This window comes from Aythya ferina, assembly GCF_964211825.1.
Source record: "Aythya ferina genome assembly, chromosome: 2".
Classification (NCBI taxonomy): domain Eukaryota; kingdom Metazoa; phylum Chordata; class Aves; order Anseriformes; family Anatidae; genus Aythya; species Aythya ferina.
This window is the reverse complement of record NC_140297.1, coordinates 28,788,100-28,812,377: the sequence shown is the minus strand read 5'-3', so window position 1 is coordinate 28,812,377 and position 24,278 is coordinate 28,788,100. Positions and strand designations below refer to the sequence as shown.

Sequence of the window (24,278 nt, the reverse complement as noted above, 5' to 3'; positions counted from 1 at the left end):
AAAATAGAGCTGCCACTTCAACAGATATGTATCTCTTTACATAAGATTTTGATCTGCTCAACTTAAAAAAAAAAATACTGTTTCCAAAAAAATAAAATCTGCTTTAAAGCAAGAGTCAATTCTGTACTAGAATGGAACTTCGAGGCTAAATGAATGGAAAATACTCATCTATTTTGTGCCTTCTTAGAGCAACATTTCAATTATCATTGAGATTCTCTTTCACATTTCCTTAGGACAATGCCTGAAAAATTGTAAGACAGTAGGAGCCTTAAATACCTGCAAAAATTACTCCCAGTAAATGGACAACTGAAGATCTACAAACTGGAATATTCTCATATTCCGAGTCCAAGTTTGCAGCTGTGTGTAGTGTGTTTAAGACAAACTTCATAACAAAATCATGAGAACACTACAGCCACATGAAACCATATTCCAAGTCATTGTCCAGATACTTCACGGTAATACTTTGCCCATTTAATATATAAACATACATTTAATACATTTTTAGTAATACAGTCATAATTGAGGTGTACTACCTTCCACAACTTGATTTCATGACACATTTTTTCTTTCCCTTCTAATATGTGTTAAAATTAGACGTTGAGATTAAAGATGAAATCTAAGTGTGAGAAGACAGAAGAGTTCAAAATCTACTATTAAGTATAAATTGTTTTTCTAGATCACTATTACTGGATTATGCACATCTACACCATCTTTTCCTAGCACGCTGACATATATCCTCCCTATACAAAGGAGCACAAACAATGCAAATCTCCTTAACTCCCCAAACAACGTCTTTTTCACTAGATTACACATACTTCTGGGTTCAGTCAAGGGGAGAGGAAAACAATGAGAACTTATGGAGAAAAGTATCAGCGAACACTCTTGCAACTCAACTTGCAGTTGTTTTAACAAGGCACTCAACAGATAGGCAAGAGTTCCAATCTGGAAGAACCAATTAGAAGTATCTGAACCATTAGAAGTACCTGAACTTATTAATGTAGTATGAGAGGTGTTAACTAATATCACATATAAAAACAATTATTGCAAGAAAAATATTTTCCATCTTGAGTGTCTATTAATGGCCTACACATCATCCACATGCTATAAATATCTCAGAGTCACTGTAAATTAAAACTAGTTAAAAAAAAAAAGTTTGATCAGGCATCAGTACACTGTCAGCTTTACTACTTCCAACCTCTGGTATTAGCTTACAATGCCATAACACTTATTAACTCCAGTAATTTTAAGCCATGTAGACACCACTGAATGCAAGGTTTAATCGTGAAAGGTTAAAAATAAGTAGGTGTAAAAGTGCATGCCAGTAGATGCATTGTCATAGTCCCATGTTTAGGCAGGACAATAATGTATGCTTTTTACAGTCATAGTAATACCATCTTGAAAACTGATACATAATCTAGAAATACAAATAACAATGAAATTATTTTTTTACACTAAGTGGAAAAGATTGCAAGTTAATAACTATGTTTTAAGAAATGACGAATCATATTTGAACTTCATCAAAATGGAGAGACAAGATTAATAAATAATTGTTACCTTTGCCAAAAAAAAAAAACTGTTTATCTGTCTGCTATATAATGTGCTATATAATTACAAGGTATGTCACATTAAATTCTACTTGCATTATGCTTCCATTAGGTTTCTAAACCTTCATACATACATTGTTTGACAATCACTAGAAAACAAACATTAAAATCATCATCTTTGATGTACACGTTTGTAAGGTATTTTGTGTTTTTAAAGTAACAAATTTTTACATTTATGTTATCCCAAAATATTTTTCATGCTTATACAAATTTGCAATGCTGAGTCCTGCTGAGAATCATTATACGATTGTCAGCATTCACAATGAAAAATAACATCAAATCCACAACTGAGAATGAAATCTTCTGTGATTTCCAATAGTTGCCTTCCAATAATAAGGCATTTTACATTTTACATTTGTACAAATGTAATTTTACATTTATTTTCACTAAAGCTACCTTACAGGTTCACAGAAAAGAATTAGATAAACATGGATTACTTTGCCTAGTATTTTTCATTATTGTTTTTGCCATGAAATTTCTATATTTGCCTTTTGAAATACTTTGAATAATTTCTATTACTAATGGGCAGTATCAGATATTATACGTATCTGCATATACTTGCCACAGACAACTTAAAATTTAACATTTCTTAGAAAAGAAAAGCTTAAAGGAACACTGTTACAGATGTCTAATGCTAAATATTACAGCTATGATAAACTTGCTCATATTCAGAATTTATTTGGAGACAGAAATGTTAAGCCACTATAAGGTGCCTACAAATGCAGTGATTTATTTTTTTTTTAAATCAAAACACCAGATAGCTTAATACTCTACAGATTCCTTCAATTTAGGACTTCTCTATATCTTAAAATGGAGCAGACTATGTTTGTGAAATTCGTCCTTCCAGTTCCAAAGAGGTGAAAAAATAGGTCAGAAAAGCAAAAAGTCAATGTTATTAGTACCCAAGCAAAATCCTCACCACTGCCAATGCTATTCTAGCAGTGTTTTTGTTTCACCGCAAAGGATAGATACCCTCTAGCGTACCTACCTTTGGGAACACACAACTCAGTCCAGAAAAAAAGACAGCTTGATTGTATTAGAATGAAGTGACTCATACGTGGCAACTGCCACAAAACAACACTTTTGGACAGGAATCAAAAAGTACTGACTGATAAATTCTGGTTCAAAATATGCAATAAAAACAATGCAATAATTTAAACAATGTAACAATTTAAATTCCTATACATAGACTTATATGGTTTGTTCAAAAACTTATTTCAAATGGTGGCATATTTGTTGGCATTTCATGACAGCTGATTAGCTGTCACTAGTTGTCCCTCTCAGCCTAGTTTCTGTTCTTGAAAAGTTCTGGAATTCACTAACAATGGACCTGAACAGGAGAGATGCTATGTACACTTGACACTTCCCTGCTATTTACAGGGAGATTCCAGCCACTGAGCTTTAGATCTCACCGCATCAACGAAATCACCACCCAGGCACCTCCATTCTCATACTACACAAGCAGCTTAAGATTTCTGTTGGCACCCAAGTTAAATGCCTACAGCTAAAGCACTAACTAGGCACTAATCCTACGTTACCTTAACCACCTTGGAAATCAGACAACCTTATTCCAAAAACTTAATTGTGACACAGAAGGAAGACCTCTTTCCTTTCACTTCTAAGACCCTTAAATAAATATAATGATAATAATAATAGAGCTGTCAAACTAGTCAAATCTGACTTCTAACGCTATGACATGTTGTTCCTCTACCTCCCCCTTCCCTAGGGATTCCTTAACTTCTTTCTTACCACATCCACACCATGTCTCCCACAATAGCCCCAGCTTCTCCCTACATTGCCAAGGGAAGGTAAAGACGCACTACAAGTCCTACCCTACACACATTCTGAATGGAGAGAGACCAAATGAAAGGATAACCAAGCTCTTAACTAAAACCTCTTCCTTACTATGGGATAGTACTGATCTATCTCAGGAACATCCGTTAACTTTATTGCCTTAGGCACAAACACCTCTCTTATCAAATCTTGCCTTAACTGGCAACATGTTCCTACAGGCAAAATTATTACAAAGGCAGGTAACCGTTTAACTTAATTTCCTTAGAAAACCAAAAATCTGTTTTCTTTTGAAATTCAGGAACAGTCAAATGATCTAGTTACTGTGTCACAAAGAATATACGTTGAACAAAAATGAAAGAGAAATAAAGTGTCTCATTTCATTAGCAATACACCCCAGAATATTCTGAGCAAGGATCAAGGAATTATGATGCAAGCATAAAAATCAGTTGTTGTTTTTTTTTTTTTTTTTTTTTAAAGTAGGAAAAAGTCAGATGAAAAATTTTTAAATAAGTTAAAAAGAGATGAAATTCTTCCTGTTAGTCATTTTTAGTGTAAGACTTTGAGAACGCAAAAACCCAAAAAACCAAACAATTTTACCTCAGCAAAACAACTTCTAATTAAAATCTTAAATTCCAATCAAATGATGTTTCTCAGGTAAAGAGGCTGAGCTATTTGGTTCAATGGAATCATCTAGTGGAAAGCAAGCTATCCTTCTTTTATCCTTCTTTACCAGTATTTAGCCTTCACAGCAGTCTTAACACTCTCCCTCAGAAACAACAGTCTGGGGGAGATGAAGCTCAAACATCAACAACATCTCTTTTAGTCTTTTACTTCAAAGCCTGTCATATACAGAAGTCTGAGAAACATCTCACAGCAAGGCACAGACCACTCTTCTGAGTTATTTCATTAATTTCTGATTTTGCATTCTAAATTTGGGGGAGACAAAAAAGAACAATTGCCTCTTGCCTCTCTAATTTCTTAAAAATTCACACAAAACATTATAAGACTACCTACAAGGAAACAGTGATTGACGCCACATACAAATAGCTATCACGCTAGAAAAGAAAGAAAAGTAAAACAAACAACATTTATTTGCCCTTCTCTGATCTAATCTGTAATTATCTAAACTGACAGTTATTAAAACATGCAGAAAAATATATAGGATCTTAATAATATAAGTAATAAAACACAGATGCAGAATGTTAGGGAGTGCCTCTAAAAAAAGGATGAAATTAGGAGAACTAGGGCATATAGCACCATAGGCAAAGGAAAGAAGGATACAAAATGGGTTTTGTTCAGCCACCGTGTTTTGTGTCACAAACACATCCATCTGTTGTATGCAGCAGCCTACTGTTGTGGTTTGGAACTCACACATCAGCTTAGGAAATTCAGAAAAGGACATAAATGGCTATACATATAAAAACAGAATACTGCCATATTAAATGAATGATGAAGGAAGGAATGATCCAACATGATGTGGATCAGCTGTGTGAGTGATTCAGAACTAGGGGGACATGTTTGGAAGGTATTACATTGGACAAGAAATCAGTAGAGGAGCAGGAATAACATGATTTCAATCCATGGAAGAAAGTGTTGTACTGAAAACATAAAATCAGACAGTTTAAAAAAAATGTCCATAATAGAATTATAAATGTTATGGGAAAATGTGATCAACAACAGGATCAGATTTTCACGCCAAAAGAACACAAAGTTTCAGGGAACACTTAACTGGGCATCTCCATTCAGGACTTGGAAAAGCTAGAAATGAATGGCTAAATTTCACATTCAGATAAGGCCCTTAGTTTATAAGCAACTCAGTAGCAAAGTGACAATGACACAGAACATATAAAACAAGAAGATTAAGTAATGCATTGACTGCACAATTTTGAATATTCTCAGAAAAATAAATTCAATACATGAAACAAATGAAAGACATTCATAAGGTTCTAGGATGCAGGTTTCTATTCTGGATTCAGGATTCTAGGATTCTATTCTGTGGTGCACACATGACCCAAAACCACCATGGCTGTCAGCAAACTGCATCATTATCCCTCATTCCTTTGTAAGAGGCATGCTTTAAGCCAGCTTATCCAAGACCAGCAGCAGAAGGGAAAATGTTCTCCTGGAGCAGGTCTGCTTTGTCAGCTCTCCCTCGAAGAGAAGGAAAACCAACAGTAATCAGAACTGTCCAAAAGGGGGGAGGCAATCCCCAAAGATCACAAACACATCCTCTTGTTAAATATTGAAATTCACTGAAATGCACATGGAGGACAAAAATTTATACCACCACTTCTTCCTCTACACAAGGAGATAAATATTAGAATGCTATGGAATCATTCCAAAAGAAAAGTCCATGGCAAGGAGTCACTTCATTACCATAAAACAGAAGATGACTGATATGTAACATAAACTGAGTAGAACACTAAAACAAAACATTTTGAACTCTACATTGACTAATAACACTCTATAAACTCTATATTGGCTAATAAAAAAGCATGGTAATACTGGGTCTCTTTATCTTCAAGGTTTTTATTTGGAAATCATATATACAAGCCTCCAAAGATTACTTAAAACAAACTTACTGAAATATATCTACAGGGCTGTTAGTAAGCATAGTATATTTGGATGTATCACTGATCATTGATGATGCTTCAATGAGTAGTAGCACTGTATCAAATACACTGCACTACACCGATTAGAAAACAGTGCTGAGTTTTATAAACTCCGTGACTAGGTTTTCAGAACAAAGAACTGGGAAAACTTCCAATACTTCCCAAAAGAAGTATCTTGATGAAATTACAGTGTTAACTATCAAGAATGTGAATAAATCAAACTAAAGGTTTTCAAAAGCCTGAGGAAAAATCAGGTTGGAACTGCACAGCTATGTCATGTCTCTCCTGCTAAACACAAATCATGACCATGTTTGCCAAGATAATTTTTAATCCATAAAGTCACCCAATCTTCTTGAAGAGTTCAATGTTAAAAATATCCTTTGCCAATGGAAAAGTTACAATCAGACAGTTACAGAAAAATCCATTTATTTGTCTTGTTTAAAGGAAAAAAAATAAATCTATTGATGGCATCACACAGGCATGAAATTATTTTAAATAAAGGTACGGACAGCTGATGTAGACACCAGATGGCACACTCGTTCAACACAGATCAAAGTGAATACCTTAAATGGTACATTTCAGTACTCATCAAAATATATCTCTGGAATAATTATTTAATTTTCCAGAAAGCTGGCAGTAGCAAAAAGGGAGCTGCCAGACAAAAAGAAATGGCAGTAAATCAAAATATGATTAAAAAGAGAAACAAGTCGACCATGAAGATTAATTACAGAGACTTATACCCTCCACCCCCTTTTTTTTTTTTCTCCAATTTTCATTCTTGTGGGAAAGCAAAAATTTTGCAACATTCCTTACTTTATGCTGTCAAGCTACACTATCAATGTGAAACTGGTAATTAACTTCAAAACTATGGTTTCTAAGAATTAAATATAAACACAGAATTTGAGATTGATTTATATCCCTTTTTATTTGAAGAACTTAAGGAGAGGGGGGAGGACAAAAAAGCCTGCCAAAAAAAAAGCAAATTTGCAGATGTTGCTAAAATAAGTGATGCTCTTCTGGGAAAATGAACTTAAATGCACTTATCTGCAGAATTGATAGATATGCTACTTATCTTTACTTACAGAGATTATCAATGTTTATATCATTCAAATGTCATTGGGAATACATTCATTTCTTCAAGTCTTTGCTATAATAAAAAGAAGTGACCTGTGGATTTTTTTGTTGTGTTTTCTTAAAAATATAAAATGAAAACAAAAAACTCACCACCAATTCTTCCCCCACCCCAACTCTGACTATTTCAAATTCACTTCAAGCATTGCGGAAGAGCTGCATTTATCTTAGTTTCTTCCTTTCTAAATGTGACCTCAAACTCAAATAAATAGCCCAATACTATCGAAGTAACAGTCAAGTATCCATGTATTTGGCAGGCTAATAGACATAGTTTCTGTGCGCTGGTATAGATTCACCTGAACTTTTACATTTAGCATTGAGGGGAAAAAGGGTAATTTACAACATTTTTTTATTATAAATACTTTAAGTTTCAGGAAGCTGAGGAAGTCCTGATTATTTTTCTAGACTGCTGATGTTCAGCTGACAGCAATTTTATTTTTTAAGTTGAATATGTCAAAAATAATGTTATCAGAGTTGTTTTAAAAGGTCTTACAGGCGCTCATTTAGAATTCTAATCAAATTTAAATAAGTTGACCAATCACTGACAATGTTAATTAATATGATGACTGATAAATATAGATAAATGTTTTAAAATTATTTGCTGTCTTGGAGCCCTGAACAATCAAACTGGAACTGATTTTCTGGTTTTCCTTCAGTAGCCATCCCTTATTCAAAACCTGTATCTATGACATCACATAATTAAGTTACACAATAGGTGTTTGGAAACCACTTGCATGGAAATACTTCAATTAAATAGAAGATAACAATCCTCTTTATCTTTTAATATACATGGTAAGAAAAAGAAAATAATCACTTCCTTTTTCTATTTCAAACAAAAGGAAGAAATATTAATTTATTCTAAATAATAGTATTTATTTGTAAAACAAAAGCAAAATACACAACAATTCCCTTTGCTGAATACAGTTAGTAGGTGCTTTGTCAGTGTTCTTTTTTCTTCTTTAAACTAATCTACTTAGACCATAGCCCCTCAGGCACAGATTTGTTTTCTTCCATGTTCTAAAGAACAAACAGCACACTGTTGGCAAATAAACTACTTTTTTCCCCACAAACACAGACTTCTTTTTCTGCTTAACAGAAAAATCACTGTCTGTTGGTCTGGATTTTATACAATATCATTATAGAAAAAAAAAAAAAATCAGATTTTCAGTTTTTACGAAAATAAGTTTGGTATCAGAAGAAGGTTTTATTTAAATCCCTCAACTATTTGGTGCCCAAAATCCCTTTTTTTTTTTAAAAAAAAAAAAAAAAAAGAAAAAAAAAAGAAAAAGAAAAAGAAAAAAAAGACCTCTTCCCTCTTATAACAATGGGCAGACATTTCCTTTCCAATAAAAAGGAACCGAAGATGGAATTTTACACACACACACAACTATATGAAGGAAGAGTACCCCAGAATTACAAGAAAAATCATCCCCTATCACCTCACAGCATCCAGCTGCCCCAGCCACACAATCTCACTTTAGAAGACATATGCTTGCGACCTTTCTTACAGAAACTCCTTCACACCACCGGAGGACACTATATAAAGTAGGTAAAGCATACTTCATGAGCCTTTGAAGTAAAGGGAGAAATGGTAGGTTCTGAGAGCTAATGTTAAAACATGTCTTCAGACTTTTAACCAGTATTTTTAAAAAGCATTTAGACAGCTACTGATTTATGCAAATTAGATATTGCTTCTCTGAAATTAACTAGCACCAGCAATAATGATTTGTGAAGCTTACACAAGTATGAAATTGAAATTACAAAGACTATAGATTTTAAACACAGCTAGTGTGAGAAGTTATACACTGAAATCCAGAAAGTCGTTCAAAAGATTACCAAGGTTACTAAATATGGCTTGAATTGCATAAGCATAAACAATGCATTCAATTCTGTCCACAAATACAGCTCTTATACAATAAATTAAAGACCTAACATCTAATCTATTTACATTCATCATTCGTTTAGACTTTGATTCTGAGTAGAATTCTGATACATTTAACTTTGTGCATTTAGGCATAATCTTAAACATTCTTTTTAGCAAGGTTAAAGTCAGAAACATGTTCTTGTAAACTTCAGTTGTGCTTTCACATACTATATGCTAGGCACCCTCTCCAAAACAATGCAGTCCAAATAGCTGCATTTTGATAGAATCACAGAATCACTAAGGTTGGAAAAGCCCTCCAAGATGATCCGGTCCAACCATCCCCCTACTACCAATGTCACCCACTAAACCACGTCCCTAAATACCACGTCCCACCTTTCCTTAAACACCCCCAGGGACAGTGACTCCACCACCTCCCTGGGCAACACTTTCCAAGGCTTGATGACTTTCTGAGAAAGACTTTCTCACTGTTGCCTTGTTTTTGTTGAAACTGTTTCTCTTCTTGATATAAATATCCTTTGACATAAATACCCCAAAACATTTGAAAGCTAAGAAAGTAAAATATTAGAGAGCATTCATGGGGTTGTTTTAAAAAACATATACAGCATTTTGGCACAAAATACTGCCCTGACATAGAGACCTGTACAAGGGAGAAGCACAGTCCTCACTCTGAATAGCTTGCTTCAGTCATACTTCTCTCTCACTTCCAAATTCTAGGGGGAAATTTAGTCTCCAATATCACTTAGAAGCTGTACACTCTCCAATTGCCACTGGTTTCTGGCCATCACTGTTCAGGTATGACTGTTCACATTAGCCTGAATCAAGATTTGAACAATGTAGTCCTAGTAGAAAACCTGAATTTTCATTGGAGTCTCTACTTCCCCCTCAGTTGGTTCGAAAAGGAGTTTTACTCACAGCTCTTCCCAACCCAGCAATAAGTTATAAGCCAAGTTTATGCACAAGCAGACTGAAGATATGAAGAAAATGAATCTAATTCAAAACAACGCACAGCAATCCATTCTAAAACTCTGCAAAAAGTATCTTGAAGCAGATGTAAGACTCGGTAATTAAGAGATTTAAAATGAGCAAGCCCTGAAAAAAACACTGCTAAGTTCACAAACAAAAATGAAGGAAAAGAAGTTGTTTGAGTTACAGAAGTTAAAACTAGATAGCTTATTAAAATGTTTACAATAACACAAAAGAAAATGAAACTAGTAGGTAGAAAAAAAAGTGGAAAAACGCATTTCTGCTTTTCTCTTAAAAATAATTTACCGCTGGAAAAGAAAATCCACAACATGACTGAATGCAGGAGCTTTGATGAATTACAAAAATAGAGAAAATATCTTTGCAGGATTCAAGTACACAGTCATAATTAGATTGGATGAGAAATAAAGGTATAATTATTAATATTTTTAAAATGGTATCTTCACAGTCTGATGGAAAGGAGGGAAAAAACACTATGAATAAGGTAAAAAAAAAATTACATGAAAAAGTGTATCTTGTATCATGTTTGAAATCAATGTTAACAAATATGAGCTGCAAGACAAACTAATAGCAAACTATTAATTCTGAAAGTAGAAGTTAACATAGTGTTTCCGCACAGATAGCATACAGGCTTAGTTAACCATTTGTATTTGTATTAATTATGTAAAATTCTTACATACCAGCTATTGTTGTCATCAGTAACACCTAATCCAACTTTATCAAGTTAACGGCTTACCCACAGTTTCTGTCTACAAAGACAGAGTTAACTACGATGAACCACTAAAGTGAGATCCAAACAAGTAAAATGCATTCTGTTCTCTTAGGTACGTGGGAAAAAAAAAAAATAATTCTCAGTTGCATTTGTATCTGTAACTGAAGATAAATCTATGCAAAACAAATGGAAATTTACTTAAGAGCAACAAATACACAATTCAACAGTCTTATAATTGCACTTGTTGATTCTAACTGTAAGCAAGGCTGATTACGCTGTTAGGTAAGTGGGTTTGCCAATTTCTTGCAAAACAAGACTGAATTGAATAAAACATGTTCACAGGCCCAAAGCACATAGTTAGGAGAGCACTGAAGTAACTGTTTTTAAATGATTTGGTTTTTTCTTCCTTATTTTAAATTATTTTGAATTATCTGCACAGTGAGTGCAGAAAGGACAGACCAAATTGGTCATCACTATTGAAATGCACCACTGAGATGTTTTTTCCATAACTGGATACAACTAAACTTTATATGACAAGTTGTCTGAAGGTCAGGCTTTTTTTTCCCCTCAAACACACAGTCAGCCCCAGAGCTAATGAATTATAAAAAGTCTTTCATTTGTTCAGAACAAATAAGGTGTTAAGGAATCCCACACAGCTACCAAGTGTCTAACAAGTCTTCAGAGGTTGGTACTTTTCGTTTTGTTATACAACCTAGGTGTACCAAAACCAAGAGGTAATAAAGCCTAGTTTAGAAAAAGAAACCAGCATGGTGTCACAGGTGTGAACCTCCTCTTCCATAGTTAAGCTGAAGACAGAGGGGAGTGGAGAAAAAAAACAACCACCACCAATCATAGTCAGTGCTATAGGAAAGCTAAATGATCCGAGATAAAGAGGTTATCAGAGATAACTTTATAACCTGCTAACAGGACACCACAGACATTCTCTTGCAAATTTGGTTTTGTAGAAAAGCCAAGACCTGAAGAGAACTTGAAAGACATCCTAAAAATTCAAGCAGAAGAACAAAGTCTTTATTAGACCAGTAGCCATAAATCTTCCACTGTGTAATGCTGCATTTGCCAATGTATCAGTCCACTGAAAGTAAATTTAATCTCTACGTGAGACATACCACCGTATGTGTAGATAGGTGCTCTACCAGGGGAGATGCCAGCTCACCAGTGCAGCAGCTATGACACAACACAGTGTAGCAGTGAGTGGATTGCTTCAGAACAACCAGACAGCCTTCTCTCCATTTAGCGCAAAAGAAAACTGGCAGGTATCACAGGAGCAGCATAAGAAATAAACCTTGCCTTCCTATGGATTTCTGTACTATGCCTTACATCGCCTATTTATTCTTACTATGTCTTTTCTTCAATGCTTTTGGTTCTATTTCCCATAATCATGGATCCCTATCCCCTACTAGCTGTATACTAGCTGTAGAAAGGTGTAGATGTAGAAAGGGGAAAGAGAAAGAAGGAAAAAAAAAAAAAAAAAAGATGAAGAGAGTTAAACAGTAACACCAGGTAAGTCTCTTTTCTGCATGAACAATGACGTATCCACAGTCAGCTTAACCTACCCAGACAGCTTTAGGAACCTGTGCTTCCCCTCAATGAGAAAAAAAGGTGAAAGTGGGAGTTTCTCTCCTATAGGCTCTCAGTTATTCACAAAAATTAATTTTGAATTACTCACACTCCTAATGTTTTGAGCTAAACTAATTGTTTTGGCTTGAACCATTCTTAAAGCTCTTTTCAGTTACAAACCAGGACAAGGAAGCTGACATAAATCAGCACTGCAGCCCAAATACTGCAAATATATTGAAATTTATTTAAACTAAACATTTAAGGAAAATACCTGTTTAATTCCATCAGTGTATATGCAGAAGAGGCAAGTATGGTCTATCTGCTAGTACAAGCGTAAGAAGTTGAAAAAGGCTTCAGGGGAAAATGTAGTTCTCACCCATCTAATTAACTACATGAGAGATGAACTATGTCTAACCCTAACATGAGTGGGTTTAGGCATTTTCTAATACTGGGTAGTATTTTGGAAGACAAACCACAGTTTACATATAATTACTACAAATGATCAAAGGGTCATGGGAACATTATTCATTTCCTAAATTGTACTGAAACATCCATTGATACATTCATGTATATTTTGTAGGTGAAATACATGAACACATGAAAAATCTTGTTTTGTGAGTAAGAGAACAAAGTTTTTAAGCATTATTGCATCAGAAAAACAATGAAACACAGATTAATACAAAATTTTACTCTCAATTAATAAATAAATAAATAAATAAATAGTTAGTACAAGAAGCAAGAGCTCTTCTAAAAAAACCACCACCACTACCCAAAAAAAAAGAAAAAAGAAGAGGGCAAAAACCCCACACCACCAGAAAAATTGGAAAAATATACAACTAGTAAAACTAGGAGGTAAAATAGAAGGGTGTTATATCTGAAATCCTGAAATAACTCCTATATCCTGAAATAACAAGACTCACAAAACGTGCGGTCATTCAGTAGGTTGTTTGTACATAAGGAAATAAATTGTCACCTTAGAATTGCAATTGGCAATTCAATATATTTAAATCTGAATGTACCAGAACAATGTCCCCATGCCATTATGGTGAAGAATAGCTGTAAATTATTAGTTTAATTACAAAGTGAACTTTCATTTTTTCCTGCCATTAACAGAGGACTTAGTGACCTAGGTGAAAGGAAAAGCTTGCACAGCTCTTCCGTACAGAACTATGTATCCCAGATTATTATTTACTTTAGCAAAATTGCATATGTAATACAAGTAATAAAACACTAAACAATTCAAAATGTCCAAAATTAAGTCATTTTAAACAAAACCACTATGAATACAAACTGCGTAACAACAACTCAACCATCATTTACCGTGTTTCTGATTGGAATTTTCTTCGGTTCTGGTGGCACATCCTGAGGAACAAATTTCACTGGCTCCTTAATCTGTCTCCGTGATCTTTTGGTCCCATCTGGTAAGGTTTCCATAGCAATATCAGCTTCCATGTCACTGCTACCTGCCTGGTCACACTCTGAGCACTGCCTGCAAAGTGAAAGATTTCCTATTTAAAACTGCAGTCACAAAAGCACAAAAAGAAATGTTTCTGAAGCAGCAAAAAAAAGCGTTTGGGTTGGAAATAAATCAATTAAAGTCAGTAAACACAACAGTATCTAAAGGAATCTCCGAAATGATTAAACAACTACGCAGGAAAACAGCAAGACTTTTTCTGTTGCTGTGGGTTGGTTTTTTTTGCTGACAGTATTTAAACTTTGAAAACCAAGATTTTGAAAGCAGGATTTAATCTTCAAGAAAGATGCTTCCTATTTCACTATTCATATCCTACCACATCCCCTTTTTTTTTTTTTAATGGTGTCCACTGATCTGTAATCTATTCATTATTGAAACTGCTGCTGCAGTTTAATCTTTACAATGACACACTACTGAATTCACTCTGATGAGAGCGGTCTTTAGTAGCAGGGATTTGGAAGAAATGTCTATTATGAAAATCAATTTTAAAATCTATTTCCTAAGGGAGACGGTTTTGAAACAAAAAAATAGCTGAGACAAAGATGTAGAACTTGTAGGTGTATATTACCAATCATTGAACATTTAGTTGAAAAAAATGCCTGTTGAGTTTCTGAAAAAGCACAAATCGCAATCAAGCTTCCAAAGTATACAGACTCTAAGGGAAGGCTACTAACAACGTCCATGATACAATTAACAAGATGGGAAACCATCAAGTTGTGTTCTCATTTGCAGAAAATAATCATCTTGTGCAAAGTCATAAATGCAGATGTTAACTAAAAACTTCAAATATAAAAGCTTAAAAATGATACCCACTGATAAAGACTGCATTTTTTCCTCACATAAAATTTTCAGTTCAGCAAACTATAAATCCTTTCGAACAAATTCCAGTTCATCACTATTTTCATGTTTTTTAAATGTTCTTTTTTATAATATCAACTAAAAAATAAAAATGCATATTCTGCTATTAATTGGCATTAAAACAGACACATACATTAACCATTACCTAAATGAAGTTGCAAATTCGCTTTGGAAGGAGACATAAAATATATATATTTGGTTATTTGTAGTTAATACATCCTTGAGACAAGACAGTGTGTGCCTCCCAGATCTAACCAAAAGCACAGTCATGTGCTTTGTGTATGAGCTGATTTATTTTTTATATGTTTACATATAATATGTATACATATTTTTATATGTTTACATATAAAATATATGTATGTAGATGTATATATATATATATATATATATATATATATATATATATATATATATATAATATATATAATGTTCACCAGAAACACTTTTGCTCCTATGAGCTTCAGTAAGGGCTAATATAATATTAACTCATTTGATTTTAAAAACCTAATAGTCATGGTTTTATTTTTGAAAAGGCATCGCTGAGCAGACATATATTGCCCTTAATCCAAATTCCAACTCCTCTTCAACTCAAGAGAAGAGAACCACAAATACAACAGAAAACATCTTTTAATCCTGTTTCTAACAAAGGCTTGTTCTGATGTATGATTCCATAAACTCTTTTGTTTCTGTTGGTATTTTAAGAAGTGAAATAATGGTTATATTGCCTATTCCAATAGGAAACAAAATTTATGCTGTGTTTTTTGTTTGGTTGTTGTTGTTATTCTTTATTAAAAACAAAACAAAAAAAAACACAACCACAGAGCTTTCCATGCTTTTCCAGTTTTTCTAATTTTTCCAAATTCATCCAAGCAGTATAGTCTCAGATCTCCTCTGGCTCTACCTGCAGATAATGGCAGTTTTCAGAGCCCACTAGACAATCCGGTGGCTGACAACAAAAATACAGGGGGATCCAATTCCAGATTGAGTAACTGTTATCAGTGTGACCTTGGCTAAGTCAACACCTTTCTGCTTTAATTTCTCCATATGTAAAAGTAAGATAATTGTTGGTGTGTTATAATGTTATAAAGATTAATCACTTCTTATCTCTAAAGCACTTGAGCCCACTGCAAATAGGACACAGAGCAGTGCTGGTGGTATTTGCTGATCTAGAAAAGCAGAAGTACTACGAGGCAGACTGCAGGGAAGATAACACTGTATGGAGACTTCATCAGTAGCCAGAACACAAGGAAGTCAGTTTATACAGCTTTTATGCTTTGCAAACAGTAGGCCAGCATTCAAGAATATAACATGCAATTAATATTCTTCTTCCTCTCTACAGACCTCTGTTCTCTACACACACCATGCTGTTAACATTTCTAGGCCTCTTTGGTATGCTAATAATAAGTCCAATAAAAATACTGAGAAAAAGCTAGTAAAAATAAAATCAATAATAAATTATAAAGTAGAATAACTTTTCCAAAACGCTACTTTTTTGAGTTATATATTTACAGAAATTTGTGTGGATAAACATACACAAATAGACAAACTTAAACAACTAAACAGAAGCTCACAAACCTAAGTAGTATTACCTTCTATTACTCTAAGTTTATAGAAGAAAGCTCTCTAGTGATCTAAGGGGAGAAGAAAACTTTAGAGATAACAGCATTCCCTCAATTATTTTTTTTTTTTTTACTTAGCTAAAGGTTACATCTTGTAGTTTTGTTCATCTGCATATGTCCCATTGCCTTTAAGTAGTCCAAGTCAAAACTCCAAGGAGCGTTTCTGCTTAAGTGTCACAGACCTTTGCCCTTCATAACACTGCAGCATTGGTCACATCATTAACTTCTCCAGTGGAAAGGAGACAAAGTATTTATTATGATATGCTTATGCAGGTGTAAAAAATAGCTGCAAACGTGTTCCCAGAATACTGTGATGAGCAATTTGGACGAAGTTTCTTCCTTTCTATTATTATGGTAAAAACTTGCACTATACATAAAAATTAAAAATAAGCATTCTACAATTAAAGTGCTGCATAAAACTGAAGTTTTTGTAAGACAAAAAATAGTGGCATGAACTTACAAAAAATGTTTGGAGTTGGGAACCCCATCTCTTGGATGTGCCACCCTGCACCTAGGATTCCCACTCTTTAGTTCTGGGCTAGTGAAAGAGAAAGATGCATTTTTCCCCTACATAAACTCAGGCAGTTTTACAGAAAGCTATGGAGACCTGTAAAGTACTTCAGTTTCACTAGGGCACCATTTAAACATAAATAAATAAATTATTGTAATTTTTATGTTAGAAAGGAAGAGAAATACTTCATCCAGGAGAAAAGATGCTGCCTGCAAGTTTCTGAAATTCTATTTCTATGCCCAAGCTTGCTCTGCAAACAGGTCATGTAACTGTCACAGCAATCAAATTCAGAAAATAGTAATATCTACAAAAAACAAAGCTGCAAAACCACAATACATTGGGGGACAGGGGAGTAAACAGAGAATAAAACCTTACAAATATACCGAAGATGAGGTTAAAAAAAAAAAAAAAAAAAAAAAAAAAACCGAAAGCTACAAACATGAATTTACAAGGAACCTCTTGATTTAGTGGAATAGTCTCTACTATCACAGGCAACCACATCTTATCAACCCTTTATAGAGCAGTCAAGCTTCAGCTATAGAGTTGTTTGGTTGTTAGCTCCCATGGGACCCACAGAAAACCTATTACAGAAATACACTCCTCTGACTTGGAAACAATCTCCTAACTTTCAGCTCCTATTATGGTTTATTTCAACATGGTTCTTGAATTTAAAGTACTCTTTTTCCCATTCTGCTGTTTAATTCCAATATATTTATAGAGAGCAGACACAGGACTTCTATTCCTTCTCTGGCAGTGCTGAAGTCATGTTCATTTTAGTTCATCTCTTCAAGGACAGGCAATGAATAGAGAAACCTATCACAACAGGTCATTTTTCCATCTGTTCAGACAATCTACAACTACATCTTAATCAGAAAGCATTGCCATGCAGCACCAGTAAATTAATAGGAAAAACAGTGCTGAAGATTCAATTTCTGTACGCAAATTTTGGTTTGCTTTTACTCTGGATTTGCATAATCCAGCTTCGGAGAAATCAATAATTGAATGTGATCTTCTGGACTCATCTGAAAGGAATGCTGTTACCATGCTCCATGATCCACAACGTGAACCAAAAAGCAGCAAGTGTGAAAAGGATTTACTCCAAACACACACTCCTGATACAGATTAAAATGTTAAAATAGATTTGCCCCTTGCGGAAAATGGGAGACCATAACTGAATATGATGTTTTGGACATATTACCAATTTCTTGCTATTAAGTCATGCTCTTGTGCATTTTCCTATGTTTCAGATGTAGGTTAAAAAACAAACAAACAAAAAGAAGCATGAAAAAGGTAAAATTCTTTGCATTACTGGATATCAAGTAAACATGATAAAATAGACCTGACAGCCAAAAGAAACATTTTCAGCAAGAAAAGTCTACTCAACAGAAGCACGACCCTAGACTTTACTTAGATGATCATTGTTGAGGGAGCTTTCATGTTGATCATAATGCTTCTTTCTTGCTTCCATTTATTTGAAAATAACTAAAGAAAGAAGAAGTCTTCTGCTTTTGAAAGACAAGAACAAAAACCAGATTGAAATGAAAGCACTGCAACACCTCTTTGGTTCAATGAGAAATGGTATTACCTAAATCTTCAGACCTATCCATCTATCTAGTTGTGTATTTGTCATACAAAGAAATAAATCCCTTCATCAAGAAGGATAATGCTACCATGGTACTATTGTAACAATCATAACAATCATAACTCTGTGCTACACGATTCAGATAATGAATGTTACTTTTTACACCACAAAGCATTCTGAGACTTACACTCAAACTCGGTTTCTCTAACATGAACCCTTTCTGAAGAAAAAAATCAGTGGAAAAGATGCCTAACAACTACCAGAAGCAGGTAAAGATCCATGTCTGATAACTGATGATGTGTCTGCTAAAAATTAGTGGGAACATTTGATCCATGAAGAAGTCTCAGTAATGATTAAAAACTTTTTAATTGTAGAAAAGGCCTTTGATCAAGCACTAACAATAAACTGCAGAAGATAAGTAGCAGCATGTTTTTGTCATCACATTTTCAATCTAACACCTGCCTACTACTTAGTATAAAGACCTGTGGTACAAGAAACACCTCCCCATCTCACAGTAAATGGATCTTCCGAACTCACTAGCAAAAGACAGGAGAAGCAAATGAACAGGAGCACACATTATTAAATTTTCATAAATGATTAATGGTCCAGACTAACACTGAAACACCACTTTTTGTGTACCTGCATGATGCAAATGTTTCTTCATTGTCTAAATAACCAGTAGTGAATTTATTTTTGAGCAGGGGCAGCTTCAAGAAATGTGTCAACCTAAAATGGGGCTTTTCTTTGGTAGGCACTCAAAGACCAAAGAGTGTTTTCTACTTAAGAAGTTTTATAAAACAGTTGCACAAAAATATATTTTAACCCAGAAATTTAGGAATTTATAAAGACCTACACTGATAATACAAACAGGAGAGGGACGATTTGGATTTATTAATTTATTATTTAGGTGATGTAGAAATGAAACCAGAAGAGAGAGAACCCTGTTACTTCTCCAAAAGAATTAGTGCAAACAATGACATTACGATGTTTCTTTGTGCTACAGCTTTATATACATCAAAGAATCTAATGTGCTTTACCTAATGACAGGTCTGGCACATAGCAATTTGTGAAATGATGAGAAAACTGAAGAAAATTGAACACCATCCCTTTATAATCGAAATGTCACAAAGTTGAAGATCTCACAAACAGACCTCAAATCCAACACACTGGTAAGCTTTATACAAACCTGGTTTTAATACTGAAGCAAAAAAAATCTTTGCTATATTAGACAGAAAAGCAGACAAAACATATGAAAGTATTTTAAACATTTAATAGATAACATTACTATAAATATTATGAAAAAGTGAGGTCTTGTTCTAATATCACATTATAGAACAATCAGACTGCCAATTAGACTGCCTTAACTGCCCTATGCTACATACTTTCAGAGTGGCTTATAAGATGACAATACAGAAGTCAAAAATACAATACTCAGTCCGAACAAGATAGCCATTCTTATAGTCAAAACTGGCCAACAGACAGAGGATTTGGAAGAAATTAGTATCTTCAGCACCCAGTGTTTAATGTGAAAAAGGTAAATTTCAATTCTCTGTGCTTGAGGAACAGCACTCAGTATGCTTTAAGAAAACAGTTCTGCCCTCACTTTGAAAGGGAAAACTGTTCAGTTATTAGATATCAGTCTAATTAGGAGAAAATATCTCTAGTAGACATATGCTGTGATAAATCACCTCATCAAATTTCAGCAAAGAATTAAACCACTCTGAACTTGAGAAACATGGACCATAGTTTTCAGATGACAGCTATGCTCTGGAAATTTGAACGAATAACGTGTGTTGACTGGTATACTGGAAGAGGAGAAAAAAAGAGGAAATAAAAAGACAGTATGTACGCACCAAAAACAATTTTTCAAAGAGCTTCAAAGAATATTTGCCAGGGAATAACGCTACTGAAAATTTGCTATTTGCAACTACCCAAACATCCTTTACTTAGGGCAAGTGAAAAAATCCAAAATTTTATATATGAAATACACAATATTGTATTGCACATGTGCTTATATTTAAGAGACTAATTTTATACCATCATCTAATGACGCCAGATGAAAAAAACTGTCTGGCTCAGTACTGAGTAAGTGGTCTCAGGAGTATAATGAACGGCCAGATACGGAATGAGTGTTTATAGGGCTGTTGGTCAGGGACTCCAGAGGATTCATTTTGTCCTCTGGCCAAAACAAATCCCCACAACGGTACCACCAAAATAATTTGGCCTTCAGGAACAACAATAAAAAAACATCAAGACTAACATGATTATTAGTCCTTTTTTTTGGTCAATCTCAGTCCCTGGCATTTCATATGCTACCTCAGGTTATCACCGTTTTTCAAAGATGTGATTTCAATAGGAAGTACTGGTCTCTGTTGGTAGTTGACAAGTATTTCCTTAATAAAAATGCCAGTATTTCATAATCCGCTTTTTTTTTTTTTTTTTTTTTTTTTTGTATTCTGTTTTAGCAGCTGTATTGTCTTTGTATTGGTCCAGGTTATTCGGTTATTCTCTACCACGAAAATACTCTCACTCTACCTAGAATGGAAGGGAGCATAAAAACACACACACTCTCAGAGAGAATGAGCAGGCTTACGATAATGCAAGATTCAGATGAATATTCTAGTATTTAATCTTACACTTAATCTTAAATAATCTTGAGTACTTAATCTTAAAAACAAATCATTTCTAAAATGTTCAAGATGTTACCCTGCAGAAAACTATCAGGCCTCTGAACAGGGGGAAATTCTTAGTGTTAAGCACTTGGAACCTATTTCTTATAAATTCTGAGGCACTGTTACTCACCAGGTAAATTCTTACTATGACTTTGCTATCATCACCACCTACTTTTGATGTTTAGAAATACTCTGATTAATACTTATAATGTGCACTTTCTTTAATAAGTTAGCATTAAATGTGACAAATATTTTAATGACTTTGTTACCAACATTTAATAGTGGATTTATTTCAACAGTTTCAAAATCCACTTTTGTAAATTGCACTGTAAATTTCTATTTAGCAATGAGCATGGACAAAAAGAAAAAACGATTAGCTAATCCACATAGCACCACACACAGAAGCTGAATCATTTAGCATCCTCAAAAATAGTATGAAACACCAAGCATATGGCATAAACTCCTGCTAAACTAACCAAAGTTTAAATGAATATGTAGCAATAAAGCGTATGACAGCTGATTAGTTGTCAAACTTCCTGTAAATGCTTAAGTTAGTAATTATGAGTAAATGATTACCAGTGATGATGTAATGACAAACAAAATGCAGTATGATGTAATGATAACATAATGTAATGTAAAACAAAAATCAAGAAACAACATTTTTAACCACTTTAAATATTTCAACCTGCCTAATGTTTCAAGGAGTTTCCCACAACACTCTTTTTCTTACTTCATCTCTTTGCTTAAGTGCCCATTATATGCTATACAAATATATGAAAAGTACATGCCCCCTGTATAAAAAAAAATCACTTTTCTTCATGGCTTAATCAAAAGATTAGAAATACATTCACAACAGCAGGAGGGAAAAACCTGCTGAACTCAAACTTAATTTAAGGGTCCATTAGATATGCTCTCCACTGATCCTGAAAAAGAATGCATGAAGGCATGTAAATGATGAAAAGAATGCAATCAATACAGATCAATTTGACTGCTATAACCTCAGACTCCAAAATATGCCTTAGCTAATTAGATGTAAAAGCTAAGTTTGTGATCTAAGATATAACAGAAGCATAAAATTCACAACAAAGATATGTCAGAACTTTGAAATAAAAGCATTTACCACCTGTACTATTCTGCCTTTAACACCTACTGAGAACTGTAGTTTTACATCTTTTGGACTGATGGCTTTAGTGAGCCTTTTCAATTGGGTTAAAAAGCAGAAAAAAAATCAAGAACAGCCTGTGCAAATGTAGAGGTTACATTAAGAAAAAAAGAAGAAGCTTCCACGTAACAAACCCGCTTGGTAAATTTGACCAAAGGGATAAGAATGTCCTTGAAATAATTAGAAGTCCAGAATCACAGACTACATTAAATAATCTAAGGAAAATAGGAAAATTACATTCAGAAGTATATTAGTGATGGTGAAAATCTTTTCAATTTTTAAAGGAAATCTCAATTTACTGGGATAAATTCAGGTTTTCTCAAGTTACAATTAAAAAAAAAAAAAATCAATCATCACATTTATCCAAAAAGACTACTTAAGTAGTCTTTTTATGTTTATGGAAAGTTTTATGGAAAAAATTAAGTGATATATGGAAAAAAATAGAAGCACAGTTTTCTTGATTAAAACACTTTTAATGTATTTTTAGACCAGGTGGTAACAACTCTTGGAGATGCTGTATACTAACTTCTTGCCAGATAAGAACTGCTTCTAAGGAACTAGTTCTAGCACATTTCAGAGCAGTTTAGAAACCTACAGAACACAGCAACACACTAATTTTATGACAGTTTAGAAATCAGCACCTCTATGCATCATTTCTCCATTGTATCGCTTAGCTTTTTACACTCCACTGCCAGGAAAAGAATTTTAATTCATGGAATTAAGTTGTATAAAGTACAATTACACATACGCTTTTGCAGAAGACGGAAGTAAAACAGAGTGATTTCCTATATTGCAATATAATAATCTAGTAACTAACAAATATGCTTTTAATTATGTACAAGTATTTTCTTAAAGACCCAGACAGAAAAGTTGTGTATCTGGGCCCTAAGATAAACAGAAGACCATGCCTTTCATTTCCAGAAGCACAATTAAACCTAAGGTTTCCTGCCATTACTACACAGCCTTGTTAATAATTGCAGATAAACTCAAAAGCTAAGTGAATTAAAGCTATAATCTATTTGTATAAAGTGGCTAATGAGAAATCTTTACTACACAACTTTTCACCTTCAAGCATCAGTACTGAAAATAAAATAACTCACTTCAGAGTGAGTATTGCTTCAGTATCAGCGATGTCTAAAATTCTTAGAATTTGCAAGTCCACTCATGCTTATTTCCTACTTTAAGTACAGAGATAGCACAAGATAAAACATAAATTGCATTCTTACCAATAACTGTTCTTAGTCTTCCTTGGCATCCTTGTAAGAGGTGGATCCAGACAACCAAGATGATAATGTAGTTTGCAAGTGTCACACAGTAACAGTAGATGTTGGTCATGGTTCTTCTTGCAAATTCCACAACTTTTAATGTAGGCAGTGGAAAAGCATTATAATTACATTTGAAGTTACAAAAAATAAACGATACATCCCAGCACATGCCCCAGCTTCAATATAAATATGTAGCAACTAATTTCACATAAGCACATAATTACTTTTTAAGGAGTTTGTATGTATACACATTAAAACATAGAAGGCACTTAATATAGCTAAAGACACCTTCAAACTAATTTTTAAAGATTTCTGACCAATACTTTTTGATACTTTTAGAAAACATATCCGTGACAAATGGAAAAAAAATTACCTTTACCATTCAAACACTTAAATAGAAAAATTATATTGCTACTATCAGTCTTAGCAATTATAATTATTTCAATAAAGCAAATGCCTTGAAACAGGTCTGTACTGTTACTACACTGGGCAATATATCAACTCATAAAAAATTACTTTTTTTTAATTATTATTTTACCGGAATTAACATTTTAGTTCAGTTATTTCAAAAAGATCAGATGTTCATTGATCCTATTATAAAAAGGGAGGAGCTAAATGACTGGATTTAAATACAAAAGAATTAGTAAAGTATGTCTCCTGTTATTTGTCCATATGTATAAATTGCCAAATCCTCAGCTCACTCTCGTATTTTCAGCTTGCACCACTCAGAGCACTAGAATCAACTTCTGTTTATGTAATCCATCTCCTCCTTTTTTTTTAATCCTGCTAGCTGGGCAAGATACTGCCTATTTGCTGTGGCTAGAGGCCTGGCTGCTGA

The 24,278-nt window shown here is 33.9% G+C and overlaps 1 protein-coding gene across 6 annotated transcripts in view; it reads right to left on the bottom strand.

Annotated features, from left to right (window-relative positions):
* The window catches only part of PHF14 (PHD finger protein 14), a 163,696-nt gene that overhangs the window by 97,609 nt on the left and 41,809 nt on the right, over window positions 1–24,278 (bottom strand). For all 6 annotated transcript variants that reach the window (XM_084507580.1, XM_084507582.1, XM_084507581.1 and 3 more), the window contains exons 13-14: window positions 23,402–23,533; window positions 13,618–13,786 (exon numbers count right to left, since the gene is read on the bottom strand). In XM_084507580.1, the coding sequence (XP_084363706.1) occupies window positions 13,618–13,786; window positions 23,402–23,533 (301 nt within the window). The remainder of the gene's footprint in view (window positions 1–13,617; window positions 13,787–23,401; window positions 23,534–24,278) is intronic.